This window comes from Zingiber officinale, chromosome 9A, assembly GCF_018446385.1.
Source record: "Zingiber officinale cultivar Zhangliang chromosome 9A, Zo_v1.1, whole genome shotgun sequence".
Taxonomy (NCBI): Eukaryota; Viridiplantae; Streptophyta; class Magnoliopsida; order Zingiberales; family Zingiberaceae; genus Zingiber; species Zingiber officinale.
Genome location: NC_056002.1, coordinates 70,147,381 through 70,170,675, shown reverse-complemented (window position 1 = coordinate 70,170,675; position 23,295 = coordinate 70,147,381). Strand labels below are relative to the sequence as shown.

Below are 23,295 nucleotides of genomic sequence, written 5' to 3'. Positions count from 1 at the left end.
TTCTTTGAATTTGCGCTCAACTTTGTAAACAACCAAATTGACAAGGCCGAACTTCTTGGATTGGCTACACAACTTGAGAATTGTTCTCAAGACCAAAAAGGAAGAACTAGCTCTAAAGGATCCATGTTACCTTACCATTATTGTAAGATGGAACATTAGAGAAAACATGGCAAGATTTATCTTGAGTCCAGAAAGAAGATAAAGACATTTGATGCCCTATCTCCTTCAAATATCTTCGAGATTGAATACTATTCCTTTAAACACTTGATTATTGGATACCAGGTATACCTTAGATATATGTAATGACATAAGTGGGCTAAAAGAATAGTAGACGATAAGTAAGAAACGTATGTCCGAATTACACAAGTGTAATATTCTAGAATCATTTGAATTTGATTCATATAATACATATGCTTCATACTTAAAAGGCAAGATGACTAAGTTACCTTTTATAAGAAAACGTGAACGAAAGAATGACACATTGGCCGTTATACATACTGATGTATGTGGGCCCATGTCAACTCATGAACTAGGAGGTTATAGCTACTTCACCACCTTCATCGATGATCACTCACGATTTAGGTATGAGTATTTATTGAAGTACAAATTTGAGGCCTTTGAAAGGTTCAAAGAATTCAGAAATAAAGTATAGAAACATTTTGACAAAGGTATTAAATTACTTTGACCTAATGAATACTTAAGTCAAGAGTTTCAAAATTATCTCAAAAACAATGGAATGTTATTTCAATGAACTCCGCCTCACACGCCACAACACAATGATGTGTAAGAAAGACCAAACATTGTTGAACATGGTTAGGCTAATGATGAATCATGCGAGTCTTTCAAAAGTTTTTTGGTGTTACACAGTCAAGACAGCTGTTTACTTGTTAAACAGAGTCCTGACTTAGGCAATCTCTATTACTCCATTTGAAATGGACTAGTACATGCCCTCATTTAAAGATATGGGGTTTTCCTTATTATTTAAAGAGGACTATATCAGATAAGTTGGATGTTAAATCTGATAAGTGTCTATTTATTGACTACCCTAAGAAAATTAGGGGTTACCAATTTTATCATCCCTTGGAATAAAATATGTTTGTTTCAAGGCATGCTATATTTCTAAAAAAAGAATCTCTCTTATAGTAAAACAATGGGAGTAAGGTTGAACTAATAGTAGTTCAAGTGACTCCAATAGACATAGAGATGCCTATTCAAGAACCACAGCTGATTACTCATTGGGATGAGGTAACAGTCAAACCTGTTGATACACCACCTCTTCGTAGATCTAGTAGGACACGTCTAATTCTCGAGAGAATCGAGAGATGTTATTTATTGAGGATGATGAACCTACTAATTCTGAAGAAGTTCAGAATAGTTCAGAAAGGGTCTTATGGTTTGAAAACCATGAAATTGGAAATGTATTCTATGTTTAAAAACCAAGTTTCGAACTTAGTGAATCCACCCGAAGGTATAGTACCTATTGGGTGCAAGTAGATTTTCAAGAAGAAAATCGCCATGGATGAGAGTTTGATTTCTCACAAGATCCAAACGAACCCTGTGTATACATGAAGGTTAATGAGAGTTTAATCAAGTTCCTTGTGTTATATATTGACAACACATTACTTAAAGGAAACGAAGTGCCTATTTTAAAGTCAGTTAAAGTTTTGTTATCCAAAACATTCTCCATGAAAGACATAAGAGAAACAACCTATATCCTTGAGATTAAGATCTATATAGATAGATCAGATAGATTGCTTAGTCTTTCACACTCTACATACATCTATAAAGTACTAAAATGGTTTAGCAAGGAAAAATTCAAGAAAAGTTGTCTTCCCATGTGACAAAGGATTTGCCTTTCGAAGTCTATGTGCCCGAGCACACAAGACAAAAGGATTCACATGATTTAGATCCCATATGCGGCAGCTATAGGATCAACCATGTATGCTATGTTATGTATGTGGCCCGGTATATCGTACGTTCTGAGTGTCACGAGCAGATATCAATCAAATCTAGGCATAGATTGTTGGATGGATGTCAAGGCAATCCTTAAGCACAAAGGATTTGTTCATGATTATAGAGGGCGTGATATGATTATACGTGAGTTTACTGGTACCAAATTCCAGATGGACAAGGTTGATTTCAGGTCCCAGTCTAGATACATATTCACCTTAACATAGAAGCACAATTAGTTGGAAAGGTTCCAAGTAAGAAACTATTACATATTCTACCACTGAGGCAGAATACATTATAGTTTTTGAAACAACAATGAAATTGGTTTATATTGTGAAGTTCGTTACTGAACTCGAATAAAGTTCCAAGCATTGTTAAAGCAGTACCAGTTTACTGCAACAACAATGAGGTCATTGACCAGGCTAAAGAAATTAGGTCTCATCAACGATCTAAACATGTGATTCGTCGTTATTATTTGATCATACAGTTCATAAGGAGGAATGAAATACAAATCAAGAAAAATTCCAACCGAAAGGAACCTAACGGATCCTTTGAAGAAACCTCTACCTCAAAACTAGTTTGAGAGTTATGTAGAGGCTTGTGGTATTGGATATTGTAGCGATTGGCATTAAGCCAAGTGGGAGTATGTTATATTTGAAAGGTGTCCTAAAGCAATCGCCTTAGATATTATATTATTTATTGGATAAATAAAATTTACTATTTGAGTGCATATTTTCTATATATATAATTGAATCTTAACCATTTACTGAATGTCCGTAATATGATTCATAGCATGAGAGAACTTGTGATTGAATCACGACTAGTGAGTATCTCTACATGTGTAATTATAAATATATTGAAATAATCCCTAGTCGTTGAATCAATGAATTCGGACATCATCGATTCTGTGAGACTAGTACGTGTTATACTCTTTAGTTTAACCAAGCAATTGTTCCTCACTAGCTGAAGATATTGGAATGCCAAGAGTTAAATGTGAATGCTAGTTATGGTAACTAGTTCATAGAAGTGACCTGCTATAAGACTTCATATGGTTCTCTACATATATATATAATAATGCCAATCAAGATCTCATTGTAGCTCGAGTATAAGTTTCCTTCGACTTAAGTATTCAAGTCATCTTGGTCATAAAAACTTATATTTTTACATCTTAAGCAAGCATCTCCGAAGAGCTGTTGACCCAGGATGATTGGGTATAAGTCAAAGTGCCTGAAGGTCTTTGAATAGCCAATAAAGGATTCACCACTCCTTACAAGAAGTTGTATACTCTATGACCATTTATCAGGATTATTATTAAAAAGTCTTTGGCCAAAACATCACATGTCAAGAATACGAGACTCTTGGACACATGTATGAGTAATTTGAATCTACAGGGCGAGGAAGTATTACTTAGCTTGATGTAGTCAGCCTAATAGGAACTAACACATAAATCATGCCATGAACCAAGTAGGTATAAAACAAGTAAAAGGAACGAGACAAGACTTACTATAGTTGCTGAAAGGTTTAGAAGTGATTCTGGAATCAACCGTTTGATTTTCTAGCCAATTGGGGATCATGATGCACTACTAGATGTCACTCATGATTGATCCATAATTAATGGTTAATTATGGACGGCTAACATAACCGAGAACCTATAAGGTCACACGCACTATAAGTTTATCCGAATGACTTAAAATGAGTTTGAAAATTGAATTCTCAGATCGAGAGAGATTGAGTTTGGTTGGACCAAATGAAGGGCAAATATAGAAAAAAGATTAGCGTAACGGAAGCATGGTTGGGCCACGTCTTTTGAAGACAAGTTAGGTACTCTTTAGTTTAATTAATGAACTAAATTGGTTTGGTTCTTTAAGTAAAAGAGATTTGGTTATTGAACCAAGTGGTTTGGTTTTGAACTAAACTTAAGGCTAATGGTATGGATTGCAAGTTAATGGATATGAGTTTGGATTTGATCCACACCCAATAGGAGTTTTATATAAAATATGGATGGAATAAGGAAATAAATTTAATTTGGAATTAAATTTATTTTTAGAATTAAATTAATTTTAAATTAATTTTTCTTTTTATTTTCTTTTATTCCTTTTCCTTTGCTTTTTAAAATCTCTTTTCGTCTTCTCCTTTACAAGACGTGCACGAAAATCGAGAATCCCTAATCTTTTCTTTCCTCCACCGCTGACCACGTTTGGCTTCTCGTCCCCTGCTGCTGACCACAAGAGGTTGCTGACTCTTGCTTTGCCGATTACACCATCGCCCGTCGGTGGTCCTACCTTGGCATCAGCGAGGTCCGGCCAAAACTGGAGAAGGTGAGAGAGGGGAGCAACGCCCTCTCTGCTCGCACGCGCCGCTGTCGCCAAACATCATAAACGCTGGTTGTCTGTCGGCGCAAGGCCCTGCCACCGGCCACAACATCAACAGTAGCCTCCAACAGCGCCAGACAACAAGCACAAGGAGAGTCCTCCCTGCGCTGGACAGCAAGCACAAAACTCGAGCCCAAGTCAGAATTCGAACAAGGCAAGTTAAAGGTAATTGACTCAGGTAATTTGAATTTATTTATTGAGAAAAAATTGTATGTTGAAAATTTCTTGTCTAATTTGCTTAGCATGAATAAGTTGTGTGATACTAGCTATAAAATAAAATGTCTTTAAACTAAGTACATTGAAGAACCAAACTTGACCATATTAGGAGTTAAGAAAAATGATATACACATACTTAACCTAGCTTATGTTTCATACAAATGTCTTACGGCACAACAAGAGGATACTTTTGGACAAAATAAGAAATTAAGTTATAATCTACTAGACATAATTCGTATTGGATCCCCAAATATCATGTTCATTATGTGGATTCAACTTATATTAACTCTAGCTACGTAAAAGAAGATAGAAATTTCTGGACGAAAAGAAATAAGCTAACTTTGAGTTTCACTCAGACTAAGATTTAGGTCTTGTTAGGTTTAGCTAGTTTGACTTAGCTTTAGATGTTGATTTATTTTGAATTTAAAGTTAAACTTAACTTTAGATGTTGATACTTAGCTTATTTGTCAAGATACATGATTACATACTTTATTTTGACTTGAACTCGTTTGATTTCAAAGCCACTTACCTACTTGATTTTACTTAATCTCATTACTTACATAAGAATTCATTTAAGGGCAGCCCAGTGCACAAAGTGTTGGTGCAACCTTAGGTCAAGGTTGACCTGGTTGACCCGACTCGAGGTGACTTGACTCGAGTTGTATTTTGATGTTTGACTTAGGAAGATTGTCGGTGCAACCTTAGGTCAAGGTTGACCTAGTTGAGTTGCATGTTGATGTTTGACACTCGTGGAAGAGTTGTATTCTTGATATGGGACAAGAATAGATGTTTGGGAGATTATTGGGGCAACCGTAGGTCAAGGTTGACCTGGTTGACCTGATTCGGGAAAAGTCAAGTATGGAGACTTGGCGGCGGAAGAAGTCAAGCGAGGGGCTTGGCACTAGAAAAGTCCAAGTATGGAGACTTTGGAAAAGTCAGCGAGGGCTTGTGAAAAAGTCAGTATGGAGACTTGGCGGGGAAAAGTCAGTATGGAGACTTGGCTGGAAAATCAGTATGGAGACTTGTGCAGGAAAGTCCTAGCGGGATGTTAGGCGATGTGGAAAGTCTGGTGAGTGAAGCCGAGGCGTTGGGAAAGTCTAGCGGGATGTTTGGCGGTTGGAAAGTCACGGTGAGTAAAGCCGAGGCGGTGAGAAAGTCTGGTGGGATGTTAGGGCGTGTAGAAGCCACAGTGGTGAAGCTAGGTGAAGTCACAGTGAGTGAAGGCAGGAAAATCGAGATAGATCGAGGGTGATCGGACGTCGGTGATGGGAAGTCAAGTAGGTCAGGGGTGGATACTTGGCACGAAGAGGAAAGTCTAAGTGGGTCAAGGGGATTACGGACACTTGGTGGGGAGTCTTAGCGGTCGAGTGGCCAGGATACTAAGCATGATGTACGATAGGTCGAGGTTGACGGATATTGGTTTGAAGGTTTGGGACTTGGTTTGGGCAAAACCAGTTCGGATCGATCTGTGACCGATCCGGTGATCTGATTGTGTATCCGATCGATCGGTGACCGATCGGATAACAAGCGAATGCGTAATTACGTGAGCTTGCGGTCGGTCGGGGACGGATCGGTGAAACGATCGGTCTCGGCCGATCGAGTGCGGTAAGAGGTGGGATCGGTCGTGGACCGATCGGAACGATCGGTCCGCGGGCCAGATCGGAGGAAAACAGTTGGGCACTTGCGTGGGCGATCTGATCGGTGCAGGGACCGATCGGCTGATCGGTCCCCGGACCGTCGAAGGGTTCTGACCGATGGTGGCTCGATCGGTCCTGCATTCGACAGATTGAGTCGCGGGTCGCTCAAATCTTCTCCGGCCGTGTCTTGTTCATGCGAGTTCGCGGGATATAAAGGAGATCGAGGCTTTGTCATGCAACTACTCTTTTCTTCTTCTTTCTTTCTTCTCTTCTGCTGAAGATTTGTGGGCTGCGATAAGAGCTCTGTTGAGTTCCTCCCGAAAGCTTCGCGTGAGCTTCCCAGACTGGAACAATTTCTTTGTTAGGGTTTTAAGTGCTGCTTCATCCAGGACTCCAGTCGACGAGAAAGCAAGATTGGTAGAGTGCTTGTGTAATCTTATTGTATTTCTTGCTTATTCTTTGTACTTGTACTCCTGTTTGCTGTTGCGAACAAGTGTAGATTTCTCCACCCGAAGGAGTTTTCATTAGCGGTTTTAGGGACTCGTCAACGGATTGATTGGGTTCGTCCACCTTACGGACACAGAGGAGTAGGAGCATCGTCTCAGAACCTCGTGCATATTTGTGTTAGGTTTGATATTCTTCCTTTCGTTTCTAGTTTATTTTTCGCTGCGCTAACGAATTGTAGGAAGAAGCGAGCGATTTAGGTATTATTCACCCCTCTCTGGCCGTGCAGAGATCTATGAGTGGTATCGGAGGCGAGGTCGCTCTTGTGGGATCGACACCGTGGGAGCAGCTAGAGAATGGATCTCACATGGAGAGGCGTCACCGTTCCACCCTTCTACGAATCACGGCAACCCGTGGAAGGTAAGGATGAAGTACTTTCTTATGACTAACATAATGAATTGGTTTTGTGTACAAGAAGGTTTTACTCCTCCGGTGGATAAGGAAGGAAAACCACTTGAGAAGGAGTGGACAAGAGAACAAATTCACAAATCCAAAATCAACGAAGAGGTAATGAGAATAATTGAATTTTCATTGCCTACTAACATCTTGTGTAAGATAGGTTACAATGATGCCAAGGAATTATGGGATAACTTGGCCAAGTTCCATGAGGGAAGCTCATCAAACCATGAAGAGGAGCCAAGTGAGCCAAGTAGCTCACATTATGGAGGAGAAGATTTAGAAGTTGAGGGCCACTCAAAGAAAGAAGAGGAGGAGAGTTCTTCTTGAGTTCGGACGAAGAAGAAGCACACCTCAGAGGGATGAAGAGAGCTCGCGTCCACCCTCGACCCTAGGTAACTCAAGCGATTTAAGTTCGATTAAATTACACATTATGTGCTTTGAGTGTAGGGAACATGGACATTACAAGAGTAAGTGTCCGAAGAGGGTAAGAAAGACTCCACCGGCGCGGTCGAGGCGGGTCCGCGAAGGCGAGGAGCAGTCGTGTGTTTCGATGCAATGAGGGGACACTATAGGAGCCATTGTCAGGGGAGACAACCTCGAGGGCGAGGCCAGGCACGTCGATGGGGGGCTAAAGGCAGACCACAGGTAACCTCTAAGGTTCGTTTTGCAATTCTAATAAAATGCATGCTAGGAATTTTATTGCACTTGTCGATAATGATAAGCATGGTAACACTAGAAATCGTACATGTGCTAGGAGCCAAGCATGTTAGCCTAGATAAGAACAATTCTAGAAATGCTAACCTAGAATTAACTCATCTAAGGCTAAGGAAAATCTAGATAGAAATCCCAAATCATCTAGACACATGCCTAGGAATACCTCAAAGAAAATGAAAACAAAAGGTATTAGAGAAAATCAAGTCTTGAGGTCAAGACTTGATTCTCTAGAAAAAGCTCTTAAGGATTTGACTCTAGGGTCAGGGTCAAAACCCAGTCGAGGGACAAGGAAGGTTTGGGTCACGAGCCTAAGTCCCAGTGGTCGAGCCCACTTGTCATGGTGTTCCGTTCGATTGTGGAACAAACCTGGGCTAGGAGACCACCACCAGGTCACAAGGAGAGTCACTAGGTTGATCTTGATGAGTCCCGAATGACCAAGGCTTGAAAGCCTAAGAGGATCATGGGAGGGTTGCAGGAAGTCATCCTAGTGAATATTTAGTGAACCTAATGAGCTCATAGATGTTGGGTTCCTAGGGCATCTTCTCATCCGTAGATGGGTTAGAGTGTCAACTCGATTAGAAGGTAGTTAACCTTTGAGGAAATTGACACTCGAGGAGCATTTTCGAGGTTTTGATAACCTTTGAAAATGAAAAGAATTATTATTTACTCCTTGAAGAGTAAATTGTGCCATATTTGAAAAATATCGATTTTAATCTTATTTGGCACAATTTAAGAAAACCTAGAGAAATACCATAATTGGGATTTTGGTTTTCTCTTAGGGATATATGGGCAATCTAGGGTTAGATTTTAAGTTAGCTAAGGCTAAGGATACTTAGATAGGGAATTTAGGTATTTTATTTGTGCTAACTTGCCATGATTGGTTGCCATATGCCATGCCATGACATCATATTTAGTTTATTATCATTTGAAATGTCATGATAATGCTTAGGCTAGTTTATATGTCATGCTTTATTTAAGTTTTCAAACTTTATGCCATGACATCATGACATTGGCACATGTTTTTACTTATGATATCATTATATACCATGTCATCATCTCTTGCATTATAATCAATGAAATTGATTTAAGGACAAACATATAATTTGATATTGAGATCAAATCGGTGTTTAGAAAATGCATGAGAACTTAGCCTAAGTTGACCTTAACCCATATCTCACATCAAATTGACTTGAATGTGGTTTGATACACCTTAGATGTGTGTGAGATATTAGGATCATGAGTTAGGATCAAGGTCGTTGTCCTTGTACCTAGATGACCTAATTCAAGAAATTAAGGATCGTAAGGAAAGCTTGTGTACAAGTCATGTACATCTAGCCCTAAGATTATGGTCCTAAATTGAATGGTTTTAAAAGTATTCTAAAATTGATTTGAAAAACCTTGATGAAGCTTTCCTAGTGATAGCATTCATCATTGAACATTGTGATCAAAGTTGAGTTAAACTTGAGCGATTTCAAAGTTTTTGAACTTTGTATCAAGATTGAAAAATGGAAGTTATTTTCATAGAAAACTATTTTTCCATGATAGTATATGTTATGAGGAATGTATCCTCAATTTCACAATTTTGAATTTTCTGTAATTTTACGTGAGTTTACGAACTTCTCGGGAAAATCAAGTTCGATTTGATTGGGTGGATCGAGTCAGGACCGATCCGGAGAATGATCGATGCTGATCAGAGACGGTGTGGTATTAATCGGTGCTCTGCAGATCGATTCGGTGCGATGCGATGCGGTGATGGTGGTGGTCGCAGAGGCCGAAGCGGGCGTCTTAATCTGATTTTTTTTGTTGTCGAAATTTCAGTTATGGAAATGGTGTTTTGGTTTCAAGGTTTGGAACTCAAAGACATTGTTGGTGATAGTCGAGGGGTTGACCTTTGGGGAGTTTACCTAATTGTCGAGGAGTTGACTTTTAGGGGTTTTTACTCCTTAAGACTTTTGAGGATTAGTGATATGGGATTGTCACTAAGTTGATTGTTGAGTTTAGTATCGAGGGGGAAATTAAGGTATGGGACTTTCGTTAGGAAGAAACTTTTGACCTTGATACCCTCCTTTTCTTTTGATGTGTCAAGGGAGAGTGTTCATTGGAGAATTATTGGAAAACCGAGTTAGGTTATCGGGTTAACTAGCTAGGGAAGAATGTCGAATGTTCGGGAAGAACATTGGAACTCTTTTGATGTGTGTCGAGGAGTGGAGAACCCGAGATAGGTTGTCGGGTTAACGAGGGAGAATGTCAGGAGAATGTTGAGGAAAGAACATTTGGACATTGGAAGATGGTTGGAAAACCTAAGTTAGGTTATCGGGTTAACCTAACTTGATTATGGGTTTTGTCGAGAATCGAAAGAGATGTTAGTGCGACCTTAGGTCGAGGTTTGACTGGTTGACCCGACTCGAGGTGACTTGACTCGAGTTGTATTTTGATGTTTGACTTAGGAGGATTGTCGGTGCGACCTTGGGTCGAGGTTGACCTAGTTGAGTTGCGTGTTGATGTTTGACACTCGTGGAAGGTTGTATTCTTGATATGGGACAAGAATAGATGTTTGGGAGATTATTGGAGGTAGGTCGAGGTTGACTGGTTGACTGATTAGGAAAAAGTCAGTATGGAGACTTGTGGAAAGAAGCAGAGCTTGGGCATAGAAAGTCAGTATGGAGAAAAGTCAAGCGGGGGCTTGGCGCGAAAAGTCAGTATGGAGACTTGGCGGAAAAGTCAGTATGGAGACTTGGTTGGAAAAATCAGTATGGAGACTTGGCAGGAAAAGTCTAAGCTGGGATGTTAGGCGGTGTGGAAAGTCACTGGTGAGTGAAGCGGTGGAGAAGTCTAGCTGGGATGTTTGGCGGTTAGGAAAGTGAGTGAGAAAGCCCGGTGAAAAGTCTGGCATGGGATGTTGGCGGTGTGAAAGCACAGTGAGTGAGGTGAGAGTCACGGTGAGTGAGGCGGGCGAGGAAAATCGAGATAGATCAGGTGATCGGACAGGTGATGGGAAGTCAGTAGGTCGTGGGTGGCCGGATGCTTGTACGGAGGTCAAGTGGGTGAAGGTTGGCAGGACACTTGGTGGGGAGTCTTAGTCGAGGGTGTGGCCGGATCACTGTGATGTACAATAGTCGGAGGTTGACGGATATTGGTTTGAAAGGTTTGGGACTTGGTTTGGGCAAAAGCAAGTTACGGATCGATCTGAGGCCGATCCGATCTGATTGTGTGTCAGGTCGATCGGTGGCCGTCGGATAACAAAGAGCGGCGTAGTGCAGCTTCTTCTGATGCGCAGGCCGATCGACGATCGTGATCTCTCCGTGGATCGAGGCCGAAAAGAAGGATCGGTTTGTGGACCGATCGTATGTTTTCGATCGGTCGCGACCGGTCGAGAAAGCGATCGAAAGTTGGGCACTACGTAGGGGCAATCTGGGGTCGGCCGATCGGTCCCAGGGATCGGTTGGCGATCGGTAAGCTGATCCGTTCTGGACGATCGGTGAAGCTGATCGTCAAGATTAGTCCGGCGGGTCGCTCCGTCTTCTCGTACTTCTTGTTGTGCGGGTTCGCGGGATATAAAAGGAGATCGAGGCTTTGGTGCGACTACTCTTTCTTCTTCTTTCTTTCTTCTCTTCTGCTGAAGATTTGTGGGCTGCGATAAGAGCTCTGTTCGAAGCTTCGCGTGAGCTTCCCATGGAGCAATTGCTGCTGTTAGGGTTTTAATCTTTGCTCATCAGGACTCGATCGACGAGAAAGCAAGATTGGTAGAGTGCTTGTGTAATCTTATTGTATTTCTTGCTTATTCTTTGTACTTGTACTCTGTTATTGCGAACAAGTGTGATTTCTCCACCGAAGGGTTTTCATTAGGGTTTTAGGGACTCGTCCAGCGGATTGATTGGGTTCGTCCACCTACGGCACGAGGGAGTAGGAGCATCATCTCGAACCTCAAATCGTATTTGTTAGGTTTGATATTCTTCCTTTCGTTTCTAGTTTATTTCATTGCGCAGTAACAGGGAAGAAGAGCGAGCGATTTGGGGTTTCCACCCTCTAGCAGTGCGAGAGATCCACAACAAAGCTCATTGTCGAGATCCAGGAGAAGGATCGTGTCGCAACTTACTCTTCTCTTTTGGATTCGAGTTCGACGTGACTTTTGGTCATGACAACAACTTTGTCTTGGACTCCTTCTTCATGGAATTCATTTAAAAGATTTAAATTACTCACTTAAAAGCTTGCTTAATTATTCACTTATTCAAGGTCATTTAACACTCACATATCAACACTTATATTACTTGTCGACTTGCTTTATAATAATGCTTAAGCGTTTACTCATCTAATACTTGTGCAAATTGAATTGATACTCATGTTTATGCTTACAAATATTGTATGGTGATTATGACTATTAAGCTTACTTGATTAAATTTACATGAAAAACTTGTCATGTTTTAACTTAGTGATTACTTCAAATTCATATGTTTCTTAGATCTTAAATTACGTATATCTACATGACCATTAGAAAGCCTATGAATCATTCAAGTCATGTTAAGTTAATTATCATTTAAAACCTAAGTTATTAAGTCTTGCCTTGTTATAAGTCTAATGTTTACATGCTTGATTAATTCTTAGACTTGACTTATATGAACTTGCATTGACGAGTAGTGACTTTTAGTTAACTATTTTTAACCTTTATATTGACTTGGAGAATGTTTTCAATGTTACTTATGTTGACTACTATATTTGCAAGTCCTACTTGATTACTAAATATCTTTAGTCCACTAATTTTCAATTCTACTTGATTAGACTTCATGTGATTTCAAAATTGTTAAGCTTACTTGACTAAAATTCAAGTTTATTAATTCATCACCTATCTAATGTCATTGAAGCTTATTTGCTTAAAAATCATGTCATGGACCTTATCTGCTTTCATTGAAGCTTATTTTCTTAAAGATAGTTTAACTAACTATTCAAAATGCTTCTAAACTTATGCACTCTTGTTCATTACTTTAAGCATTTACTAGTTAAACATACCTGTATATTTGACCTAGTAGTTAACTTTATGCTTAATGGTTGACCAACTTGGCTATGATCCTTTTGACTTGGTTGACCCACCCTTGTGGTCTTGTATATTGACTTGGAGTCTAACTTTGACTTGTGCTTTGACTTGACTTAAAAGTCTATACTTGGCATGCATTCATTACTTAAAGTCTGATCTTTATATACTTGAGTTATTGGTTTGACTTGATTATTGAGTTGCGTTTTACTTCTTGTTTTTAACTTAATTTTACTTGGAAATTATTTTGACTAGTATCAGACAGCTCGTTGTAGTTATTAAGGAGACTACGTCAGTCTAAACAAATTGAAATGACCTACTCTACAACAACAACAACAATAACAATAATCAACCCTTATTCCACTGGGAAATTATTTTGAATATGGTTTAATTTATACATCATCCTCTGTTATTTATTGCTTATTTGCATGTTAACCCATATTTAATATATGAAAAAAGGGAGAAAAGTAAAGGGTTAAAAATAAAATTGTGAAAGTGAAGGATTAAAAATAAAATTGTCTTAAACTTTAAATTCTAAATTCCTTAGGAGTTATTCATTCACTTATTTCAATTATTCATGTATGATTACACTAACTCTATCTTTCTGTATACATTGAATATTCCAAATTATTTTTGTTATTGATTACTAACTTTAATTTAATTTTCATATTATCAAAAAGGGAAAGATTATTGGTATTGGGCGCACAATATGTAACCCAGGGTTTTGATATATGACTAAAATTAAAGTTAATTTAGTTGTGATCTAACTTGTATCAAGTTCAGAATACTTGACAGGAATTAAAGTCATGGTTGTAAACTAGGGAGTGACTAAGTCCTAGTAGATCTAGGCATCTAAAGTCCTGGTTGAAAATCAGACATGAGCAAGTCTTGGTTAGAGACCAGATAAAATTCCTAGCCAAAGGCTAGGTAAAACAAGTCCAAGTGATTAACGCTTCGCAAACAAAATTCCTAGCGGGGAACTAGATGAATCAAGTCTAAGTAATCACGATTTGGCAGACAAATTCTTAATTGGAGGCTAGGTGAATCAAGTTCAAGTGATTAAAGCTTGGAAGACAAATTCCTAGCTAAAGGCTAGGTGAATCAAGTTCAAGTGTATGGAATCAGCTGGAGGTTGATTCCTTGGCAAAAAGTCTAAGTGTGTGGAATTAGCTAGGAGCTGATTGCTTAGCACAAGTCAAGTATATGGAATCATCTAGAAGTTGATTGCTTGGCAAACCAAACTAGACAGATCAAATCTAGTCAAGTAAATGTGAGTAACTTTATATTCTATATTATACTCATTACATGTAACATGTTCGATGGTTTCAAGCAACTAAGTGGAGTCCAGGAGCAACTGGTTGGTGTTAACTCTTAATGAAGGGATTTCAAAGGGTCCAAGTGATCGTATGATTCGGGTGACTGAAGTTTACGGCCAGGCAACCAAGAAGTTGAAGTTATCGGCAACCGAGCTAGTTGGCTCAAGATGAGATTTGACCCTTCTACAAGCGATCAGGAAACTAAAGTTAACGTATCTACCGGATAGAAGTTGTAGCCACATCAGCACCTACACAGGTGACCAGGAGGCTCCCAATCGACTGGGAGAGACTATATAAGAAGTTTCGAGGTAGAGTTTCAAGACATCCAATCTACAAACAATTCACTCTTGCTCTTGTGCTTTGAGTGATCTTTCACCATCTGTGCTGCGACTTGCGCTTCATTTCCTTTCGACCTTAATTTGTTTTATTGTGCTTAACTTTTAGATTCTTTTTTTTTTCAAGGTTTCTCCATCTAGGAGAAATTAGAAATAAGAATACATTTTTAAAACGATTGAATATATATTTTTCTAGCTTGGTTGATCAGTTTGCATGCTTAAACTATTAGATATTATTTTTATCTTTGTCTTACTTGATTGGATCAAGTTAAGTTAATTTGTTATTTTTACTGTGTTAACTCTGATTAATTTAGTTACTATCTGCTCATTTATTTAAAAAAAAATTTTAACGCTATTAACCCAGCGTCGATTCGATCCTTCATTAATTTAGTTAGAAAAACAGAAAGGCATCATTTTACATTCTTTTCCTGTATTACACCACGATAGGATTTGTTCAGCCTTCTTAACTAAGCTCTATTAAACTAAAAACTTTTGTTTCATATGTTTCTTAACATGATTTTGAATCTCAACCTAAGCAAGAAAAAAAATCTTTGATGGCAACAAGTTGAGAGCAAGAACAAACAAAGTAAATGGTATTAAATACAGGATGTTGGATAATATGCATAATTGCTTACCTCTAAGTTTGGACCAAGAGAAGTGTATGTTGGATCAGTTGCAATCAATGCTTTTTCACAAAGCTTAATCGCTTTATGTAAATCTCTAAGGTGACCCCACTTAGGTTGCCTAACAATTCCTGAGAGGTGTATCAAAAGAATTATTATCAAATTGTGTAACATGACAAAGATATTTAATTTCAGTGGTTAATAAGTGCTAATTCCAGGATGGACAATAGTTGGAAATGGTCACAAAATTACCAAGAGTTTTACAATTAGTGTTAATGACAATAAACTATCTAGACCAAACCATAAGCTCACCATACTCATCAATAGGAGCATCATAATCATAGCTTGTAGAAATAAATGGCCCCCCTGAAGAACGGCCAAAATTGGTTCCTCCGTGGTACTAGCAAAGTCAAGATCCACCATGTTACTCTTGTTTTATTCAAGAGTTGTGAAAATTATAGAATGCAATTATTTAACAAGTGGAAAAGTTAAAATCAGTTTATGTATAGGTTATATACCATGTAGTAGTTTTGGAAGGTACCACCACGTTGGAAGAATCTAGCTACAGAAAATGCAAGATCTTCAACAGGTCTATATGGCACTCTACCACCGAAGTCAAGAAACCTGCCATCCCACAGTAAAGCGACAATGAAAGCAAACATATAAAACATGGTTGTGGCATTGAACAATATACAGTTGAGCGTAAAATGGAGTCCAAATGCTTCACCATCCACTCCAATTCTCTGTCCAAATTTTTGGTTTCTGATTTGAGTTTGGAGTAAACTGATCACAGTAAAATCCATTGCAAGTGTTGATCTATACAACAGATAATGCAAGTCGGTAACATCTTCAATAGAAAACTTGAAAGTATGGCTGAATATGGCGAAGGAGTGTTGATGAAATATCAGTATAAAGAAAAATTAAGAAAACACAAGCCCAAGCATGAAACTCACAATTGGATCAGGGGCATCAGATTGTTGGCACATCACCCATGGTACACCAGTGTCTAGAGAGGTAGCCATTGATGCTGACCAATTGATATATGTTTTAGCTGCAGGACCATAATGTTCGTCGACGTTTCCGTATTCATTTTCAATCTACCATCAAAAAGAGAACCAAATCAGCTACAATGATCAACCATACCTGTTCCAGAAATGAAACCTGCATTCGTTTCACTTTCTAAATATTTACCTGGGATAAAATGATGGGTCCGCCTTGTGATGCATACAATTTTTCCTGCTTCATCATATCGACGATCTTCGCTGTGAACCGCTGCATCTCTCTCTGCAGTCATGATTTAGAAATTATGAACTATACACACTAGAATTTTGGAATTGATGGGGAGACAAGTAAACCTTGAAGGGCTCATTGTCGGTCCTAAACTTAATTCCAGGGATGAAATGCAACCAAACAGGAAATCCCCTGCATCAAATGAACAACTAAATAAAATCCCCAGGCCTAATAAATTGGCACTAAAAGAGAAAATCAAGAACCCAAATTTTAATTTACCCATAATTCCATTCAGCGCAGACGTAAGGGCCTATCCGAAGGTGAACGTAGAGGCCGGCCGACGCTACCGTCTTCACAAACCTCACCAAATCCTTCCTCCCCTCGAAATCATACTGTGACGAAGGCCAAAACAAATAATTTTATCAACATACATTTGGTAGGAAGAGTGAGAGGCAAGATTTGACTTGGCCCTGGACGGGTTCATGGAGATTCCAGAAGACGTAGGTCTCAATGACGTCGAGCCCGCCGTCCTTGGACTTGTCGATGAGGTCAGGCCACATCTGCGGCATTCATTCCGGAGAGGCATCGCAATCGACTATTATTTACTAGTGAAAGTGTGAAAAACAGAGGGCGGGGAGGTGGGAGAGACCTCAGGAGTGCTGCGAGGGTAGTGAATGGAACCGGAGATGAGCACTCTCCGACTGCCATCAACGACCAGAGCCCTGTGATCGTACGACACATTGGCTGCGGCACAGAGCTGAAGGTCGCAGCAAAGCAACAGCAACAACAGGAATTGTAGAAGCGGTGGTGGTGCCATCTTCTCCCTCCCTAACTCCCTCCCTCCATCCAGCTGCGACGAGAGATCGAAGGGTATTTGTTTGTGGTTAACAGGAAGACGCGTACGTAATGTAGTAAGTTGGGAGGGGAAGCAACGCAGTCAGCTTTTGTCTGCTTCTTCTTTCCTGGTAGCTACTTTTATTTCTAAGGATGGAGTGGTTGCTATTTGTGGTAGAAGAAAGAAGAGTCGCAGCTGGAGTGAGTCATCCATGAAAAATACAGGAGAACACAGGATGCGTGAACGAGGGCTGGAAGGAAGGACGTACGATAGGTGGCATCCACACCGGATATTGTTATTGCTATTGCTATTCACTCTGAAGTCTGAACCTCGCCACCGCCACCGAACCCGAACCCGAACCCAATCATCCAACCAATACGTAACGCCATTGAATTGAATTGTTCGTTGTCCCTATGTTCTGTCGGTAATTAATGCGATGCGGACAAGAAAAGATTCCAAATCTAAGTAGACGACGTCGACGTGTATTCGGAGTTGATGCATCCACTCTTTCACAGACACGGATAAACATAGCGCGATGGAAGGATTCGGAGAAGTTGCCGATCAATTTCTATAATGATCGTTTCAATTTGTCACTTACTGCCTCGTTGTGTCAAATGAACTGTCACGTGTGGTCCATGTCGTTTCAAAATTAATTTTTTTATTCTCGATCTCCTAACCATTTTTTCTTCGTTTTTCCTCCATTAAACTTTTCTATTTTCGTTTTCCTACCTACACTAATAAATATGATGCTGGTTTTAAAAATTAATATCACAATTTAATTATATTAACACGGTAGTAGTATTAATTTCTAAAAATTAACACTATATAGTATTAATTTCTAAAAATTAACACTATATAGTATTAATTTCTAAAAATCAACTTCACTTTAAAAATAATAAAAAAAAGGATATATTTGAACTCTAAAGAATGATAAAAATCCAGAAGAATTAGAATGTGTCTAATTGAAATTCTCTAGATCTATCAACAAAATTTTGATCAAAACTCATTAATAGACTTAGAGAATTTGAATTTTATTACAAGATTATTGTTGTAAACATCCTCGAATCAAAATTGATCAGTTTGACTAAATTAGAGTGTATTCGAGCTTAAGTTTCGATATTTGGACAATATATTTGGAAAGCATTTGTAAGAGGTCAAGTAGGTCAAGGTTAATTGATAAATCATGAAAGACCGTATACTTGACTGTAAAGTTCTAACTGGAAATTAAGTAAGACAAAGTCCAAGTGGATCAAAGAGAACCGTACGTTGGTAAAGAAAAGTCCTAACTACGGTTAGGTAAGAGAAAGTCTAAGTGAGTTAAATATGACGACACATTGGCAAAAGAAAATCCTAACTGCGCTTAGACAAAGGAAAATCCAAGTAGGTCAAAGAGGACTACACGTTGACAAAGGAAAATCTTAACTACAGTTAGACAAAGAAAAGTCCAAGTAGGTCAAGGAGGACTGTACGTTGGTAATAGAAAAGCCCTAACTACGATTGGACAAGAGAAAACTCCAAGTATATCAAAGAGGACCTCACTGGATGATCTAAAGTCTAATGAGAAATTTGGCAAGAGGTGGAAAGTTCCAACAAGTCACAGTTGACCATATATTAGGAGATGAAATCTTAGACTTGGATTAGGTAAGCTAGGGTTGGGGCAATCAAATGGGTAATCATATATTAGGAGATGAAATCTTAGACTTGGATTAGGTAAGTTAGGGTTGGGGCAATCAAATGGATAATCGATTAACCCAAGTTCAATCGATCAATGGATTGATTGGGAGTGCATTCGCATAGAGGCATGGGTAATCGATTAGCCCAAAGTTCATTCAATTAGGTAATCAATTGAGAGCGTAAATCGCGAGCATAGAGAGGTGCTGAATCGATTGTCCAATCGATTCAGCACTCTCCAATCGATTAGGCAATTGATTGGGAGGAGTTTTCATGAAGAACATTAAGCCACTAGATCTGATTGGGCAATTGATCCAAAGCATCCTCAATCGATTGACTAATCAATTGAGGGGAGTTTTTTGCCACGCGTTGTGGGCTTCGTAATAAATCAAGTGATCGATTAAAGCCTCTTAATTGATTTGGTAATCAATTGGGAGAAGAAAAAGTCATTAAGAGATTTGAATAGCTTAATGTGCTTGGATCTAACGTGACAATCGATTAAGGATAAGGTCAATCTATTGGGAACCCTAATCCATGGGATATAAAGGCATTCGAAGATTCAAATGAGGTCATCTTCTTGTCTATTTATCACTGTCAGTTTTTGAAACTCCTTGTAGACAAGTATTGTTAAAACAGCCCGTACACCTTTACTAAAGGCCTTCCCATCAAATACGCTAAAATCATGCATCAAAAGGAAGACATTCTATTTGTTTCTAATTATTTCATATGGACCTCAAAACTCATCATGTCTCTTTAAAATGGAAAATCCATAAAACTCTCTAGACAGCTCAAAGTTTCCAACTCATACTACTGAACGATCAAATCTAAAAAAAAAATAGTGTCATGCATTGCTCCTCAGCTACTCCACCTCCGCATCCCCCTTCACAACTTGGGTATTGGGTACTAATCTCCTCACCTGCATTTCCTAAATTGTGAGTTCGCAACCCAGCAAGCAAGTATATTTCCTGTATCGACACAAACTGGTGCAATAAAATAAAGTAACATTCAGAGTCAATAATTATAAGACGTGAACACATGAAGATATCCAGTACTGTGGACTTAAACATGGTGGAGCATGCTTGCTGGAAAGGAAAATTCTCCAATATATATAAGACATGGAAACTTAACTATCATTACAGACCATGCATACATGAATATATCAAGTACAGTTAACTTAAGCATACTATAGCATACTCGCTGGACAAAAAAGAAATTCTCCAATATACTTACTAAAGTAAACATGAAACAATCGTGGCAACTTTTTACATGTATTAAGCTCATACTTTCAGTCTTTATTTATGTCCAGTTGTGAGGTACCTCTTTGGAAAATAAAAAGAATACATTTAATCATATCCATTCTACATATCCTTATCATTCATATTTGGAAGGGTCCTCTCCAGAGCTCATCCCAATGCACTCATTCCATATTGTCACCACTCATGCCCATGTTCATTTAGTTAGTTATATCGAGAAACTCTATTTAATCATGTCTAAACACGCAAGTAATCATGAAACACTTTTCTACTGACATTCATTGGTTGATCTATTTAGTGTTGCTAACAGTACTCATACACTATAGGTATCATTAAGTAACTATGAAAGGCAATTATTAAAACCATGCAAATTCCAATCCCAGGAAATGAATCACTATTCGATCGCAAAACCATTCTAGATCCTCTCTATCTGCATCTACTATCAAACAAAACAAAGCAGAATCATATAGCATAAATACAAACATCACAACCAAAAACGTGAACAAAACAGAACCTCATCTAATGCTCACTTCCCACTCCCTCAACAAGGCTTGTGTCTTTACTAATGCAGAAATTCAAATGCAGCAAATCCTAACAATGAAAAAAAAAAAGAATGAAAACTGAACAGGACCAAATTATGCATCAAAACCCAAGTTCAGAACTCACAGAGACCCCCCTCTCAAATGCAACAAACCCATACCTGTATCTAGCAGTAAATCAAAAACATATGCAAGGAAGCCATTAGCTATTCAAAAACCTATTTGCATATCAACACCAAGAACCAGAACTCATCAAGACTCACTCAAAGACAACAATCCACCAGCAGACAATGTGAGATATCAGGAATTAAAATCGCCGCCAACTAAGTTCATCGGAAACAACAAGGAAGCAAGGAAACCCATCGGAAAACAAAGGAAACAACAAGAAGCAAAACATCCACATCTTACAAACCCTAACCGTAATCACATAGCCCTGGACAAAATGGAAATCAACACCCCAAACCTTACTGCTAGCCTACCGAAAACGCCGGTCCGTATCTATAAAGGAATTACTTGCCTTTCCCTTTTCTTGTTGCTGTTGTCGGGTGCACACGAGGAAGCAGCCGGCTGGCTCCGGGCTGCTTCAGCAAGGGGCAGTGTTGAATCGCTGGCGACGAGGTGGTGGGCCGTCAAAAGGGGAAGTGGCAGAGGGAAGAATCGGGCAAGGGGCGGGCGACGAAGCAATTAAAGAGTTAGGGTTTACTATTAAACTTTAGGTTTATATATCCATAACTTAATTGGATGTTCAAACATATTTTCATCGACTTAACGTATCTATTCACTTAAAACATGTGATACGAATTTATTTAAAATTTTAAAAATTCTTTAAAATCCCTAAAAAATTTTATGAATTAATTTCTTACTTAATGTTTTTTAACTTATTTATTTGTTTTTATTTATTATTATTATTATTATTATTATTATTTTAACTTGGCTCATGAGACCTTATAATTGTTACACTTTATAAATATCAAAAGACAATATACAACAACAAGAGATCAAAAGTAAAGGTCGTTTATTGTTATATTTATTTATTTTTGTTCTTATTACATTTCTTGTTGTATTTCTTGTATTTGCTTGTGTATTTACTTGTACAAGGCTTCTCTACCTCCTAGAAGGAGGCTTTCATGATGTACTATGAGTGAGAAGAGTTGATCATTGGATTAGTCACATCAAAGATATGAATACCAATTAAAATTAAGGGTGTTAACATTGCTTTAAATTTTTTGCTACAAATCATCATCAACGAAGCAATTAGAGCTAATTATCCCCTCCTCTCTAGCTCCCGGAGTGTTCTAACAAGTAGTATCAGAGTGATGTCATTCTTCATTGGACTAGTCGTTAAAAGAGCAACTAGGTATAAATAAGCATTAATCATTGAACACTTCTGGTTGTAGGTATAAGCAAGACAAAGGTGACTAAGAAAAAGTAGCTGCTTAAACTTGAGTCTGAAGACAAATCAAAATCAGAAGAAGATGATGAAATTACTGCTGAACTCATGAACCTAGTTCGAAAGCTATATAAGAAAAAGAAGAGATTAACCAAAAGAGAGATCAAAAAGGTGATCTAGTCAAAGACGATGCAACCAAGTCCAAAAGTCAAGTCTGAAGTCATCTGCTATGTTTGCAACAAAAAGGGACATATCAAGGCAAATTGTCCAAACCAGAATGAAACAAAGAAGCAACGAAAAAAGAAGACACTGCAAGCAACGTGGGATGAATCTTCATTAGAAGACTCTAACGAAGATCTTAGACAGACTAGCCTCCTCGTACTTCCAGCCCAAGAGAAAGTCGTCGAATATGAGTTTGAGATAAAATCGGAAGCTGAGTCCGAGCGGAACCACTGATTTGTATCCGGTTTAGAAGGTTCTCGAACCAATATAAATATCTCTTTAATAAGATCTCATAACTTAATTTCCTATTTGTCAAGAAAGTTAGCTAAGTCCAACCTCCGAGTCAAGTCACTCCAAGAGGAGGTCAAAGCCTTCAAGGAAGTGACTAACCCAGGCTCATTGACTGAATCGTTTTAAGATAGAACTTTAACTCAAGTCCAATAACTTGAGGAAGAAAATTCTACCTTGAAAATTCAAGTCAAGGAACTTAGGGACTCATTGGAACGATTCACTTTGAGTTAATTACAAGAACCTTGTCCTAATTCTTGGGAAACAAAGGGTCATATACAACCGATCCGAACTTGGGTATAAGGCCAAACAAAAATTTAAATCCTATCTATCTCTTGTTAATCGAACAAATAGTAAAATGGTCCAAGCATGGGTCCCCAAGTCTAACTTGGTTAACTAAGTTAGACTTGATCAATATTGGGTCTCCAAGGATCAAATCCACTACCTTGGTAGACCTTATCGAGAATATAATTTAGGAGGATCCAATAGAAATATCATCTTTATTATTAAATAAATTTGTTTGATATTTGATTTAACACTTTCCTCATACATACTTAGATTATGATAGATAAGGACTTAGGTTTGATCGACACTTGATTAGTTAGACTAAGGACTCTCAGAAAGAAAATTAATTATGAATTTCTTTAAAAGACTTTGTCTAGAAGTGGTTGCTGTTCTAATATCTAAGAAGACTTAATGTCTCGCCATAGCTTGGAAACCAATTATTGAAATGAATATTTAATTAACTAACTATTAACCTTAGTCTAACTCAAAT

At 38.5% G+C, this 23,295-nt stretch overlaps 1 protein-coding gene and 1 long non-coding RNA gene across 5 annotated transcripts in view; both read right to left on the bottom strand.

Annotated features, from left to right (window-relative positions):
- LOC122018856 (beta-galactosidase 6-like) overlaps window positions 1–17,390 on the bottom strand; it is a 53,791-nt gene extending 36,401 nt beyond the window's left edge. The window contains exons 1-10 of one of the 4 annotated variants that reach the window (XM_042576298.1): window positions 16,972–17,390; window positions 16,787–16,882; window positions 16,602–16,714; window positions 16,448–16,514; window positions 16,284–16,376; window positions 16,046–16,189; window positions 15,820–15,908; window positions 15,611–15,716; window positions 15,405–15,492; window positions 15,105–15,223 (exon numbers count right to left, since the gene is read on the bottom strand). In XM_042576298.1, coding sequence (XP_042432232.1) covers window positions 15,105–15,223; window positions 15,405–15,492; window positions 15,611–15,716; window positions 15,820–15,908; window positions 16,046–16,189; window positions 16,284–16,376; window positions 16,448–16,514; window positions 16,602–16,714; window positions 16,787–16,882; window positions 16,972–17,139 — 1,083 coding nt within the window. In that variant the 5' untranslated portion in view covers window positions 17,140–17,390. The remainder of the gene's footprint in view (window positions 1–15,104; window positions 15,224–15,404; window positions 15,493–15,610; window positions 15,717–15,819; window positions 15,909–16,045; window positions 16,190–16,283; window positions 16,377–16,447; window positions 16,515–16,601; window positions 16,715–16,786; window positions 16,883–16,971) is intronic. The other 3 variants (XM_042576299.1, XM_042576296.1, XM_042576297.1) reach the window with 3 other exon arrangements.
- A 2,097-nt stretch (window positions 17,391–19,487) lies between these two features.
- Window positions 19,488–21,131, bottom strand: LOC122018759. The gene is made up of 2 exons (XR_006121891.1): window positions 20,596–21,131; window positions 19,488–19,744 (listed from the first exon to the last, which is right to left on the bottom strand). It is a non-coding gene; the product is annotated as an uncharacterized LOC122018759 (long non-coding RNA).
- Between the last annotated feature and the right edge of the window lie 2,164 nt (window positions 21,132–23,295).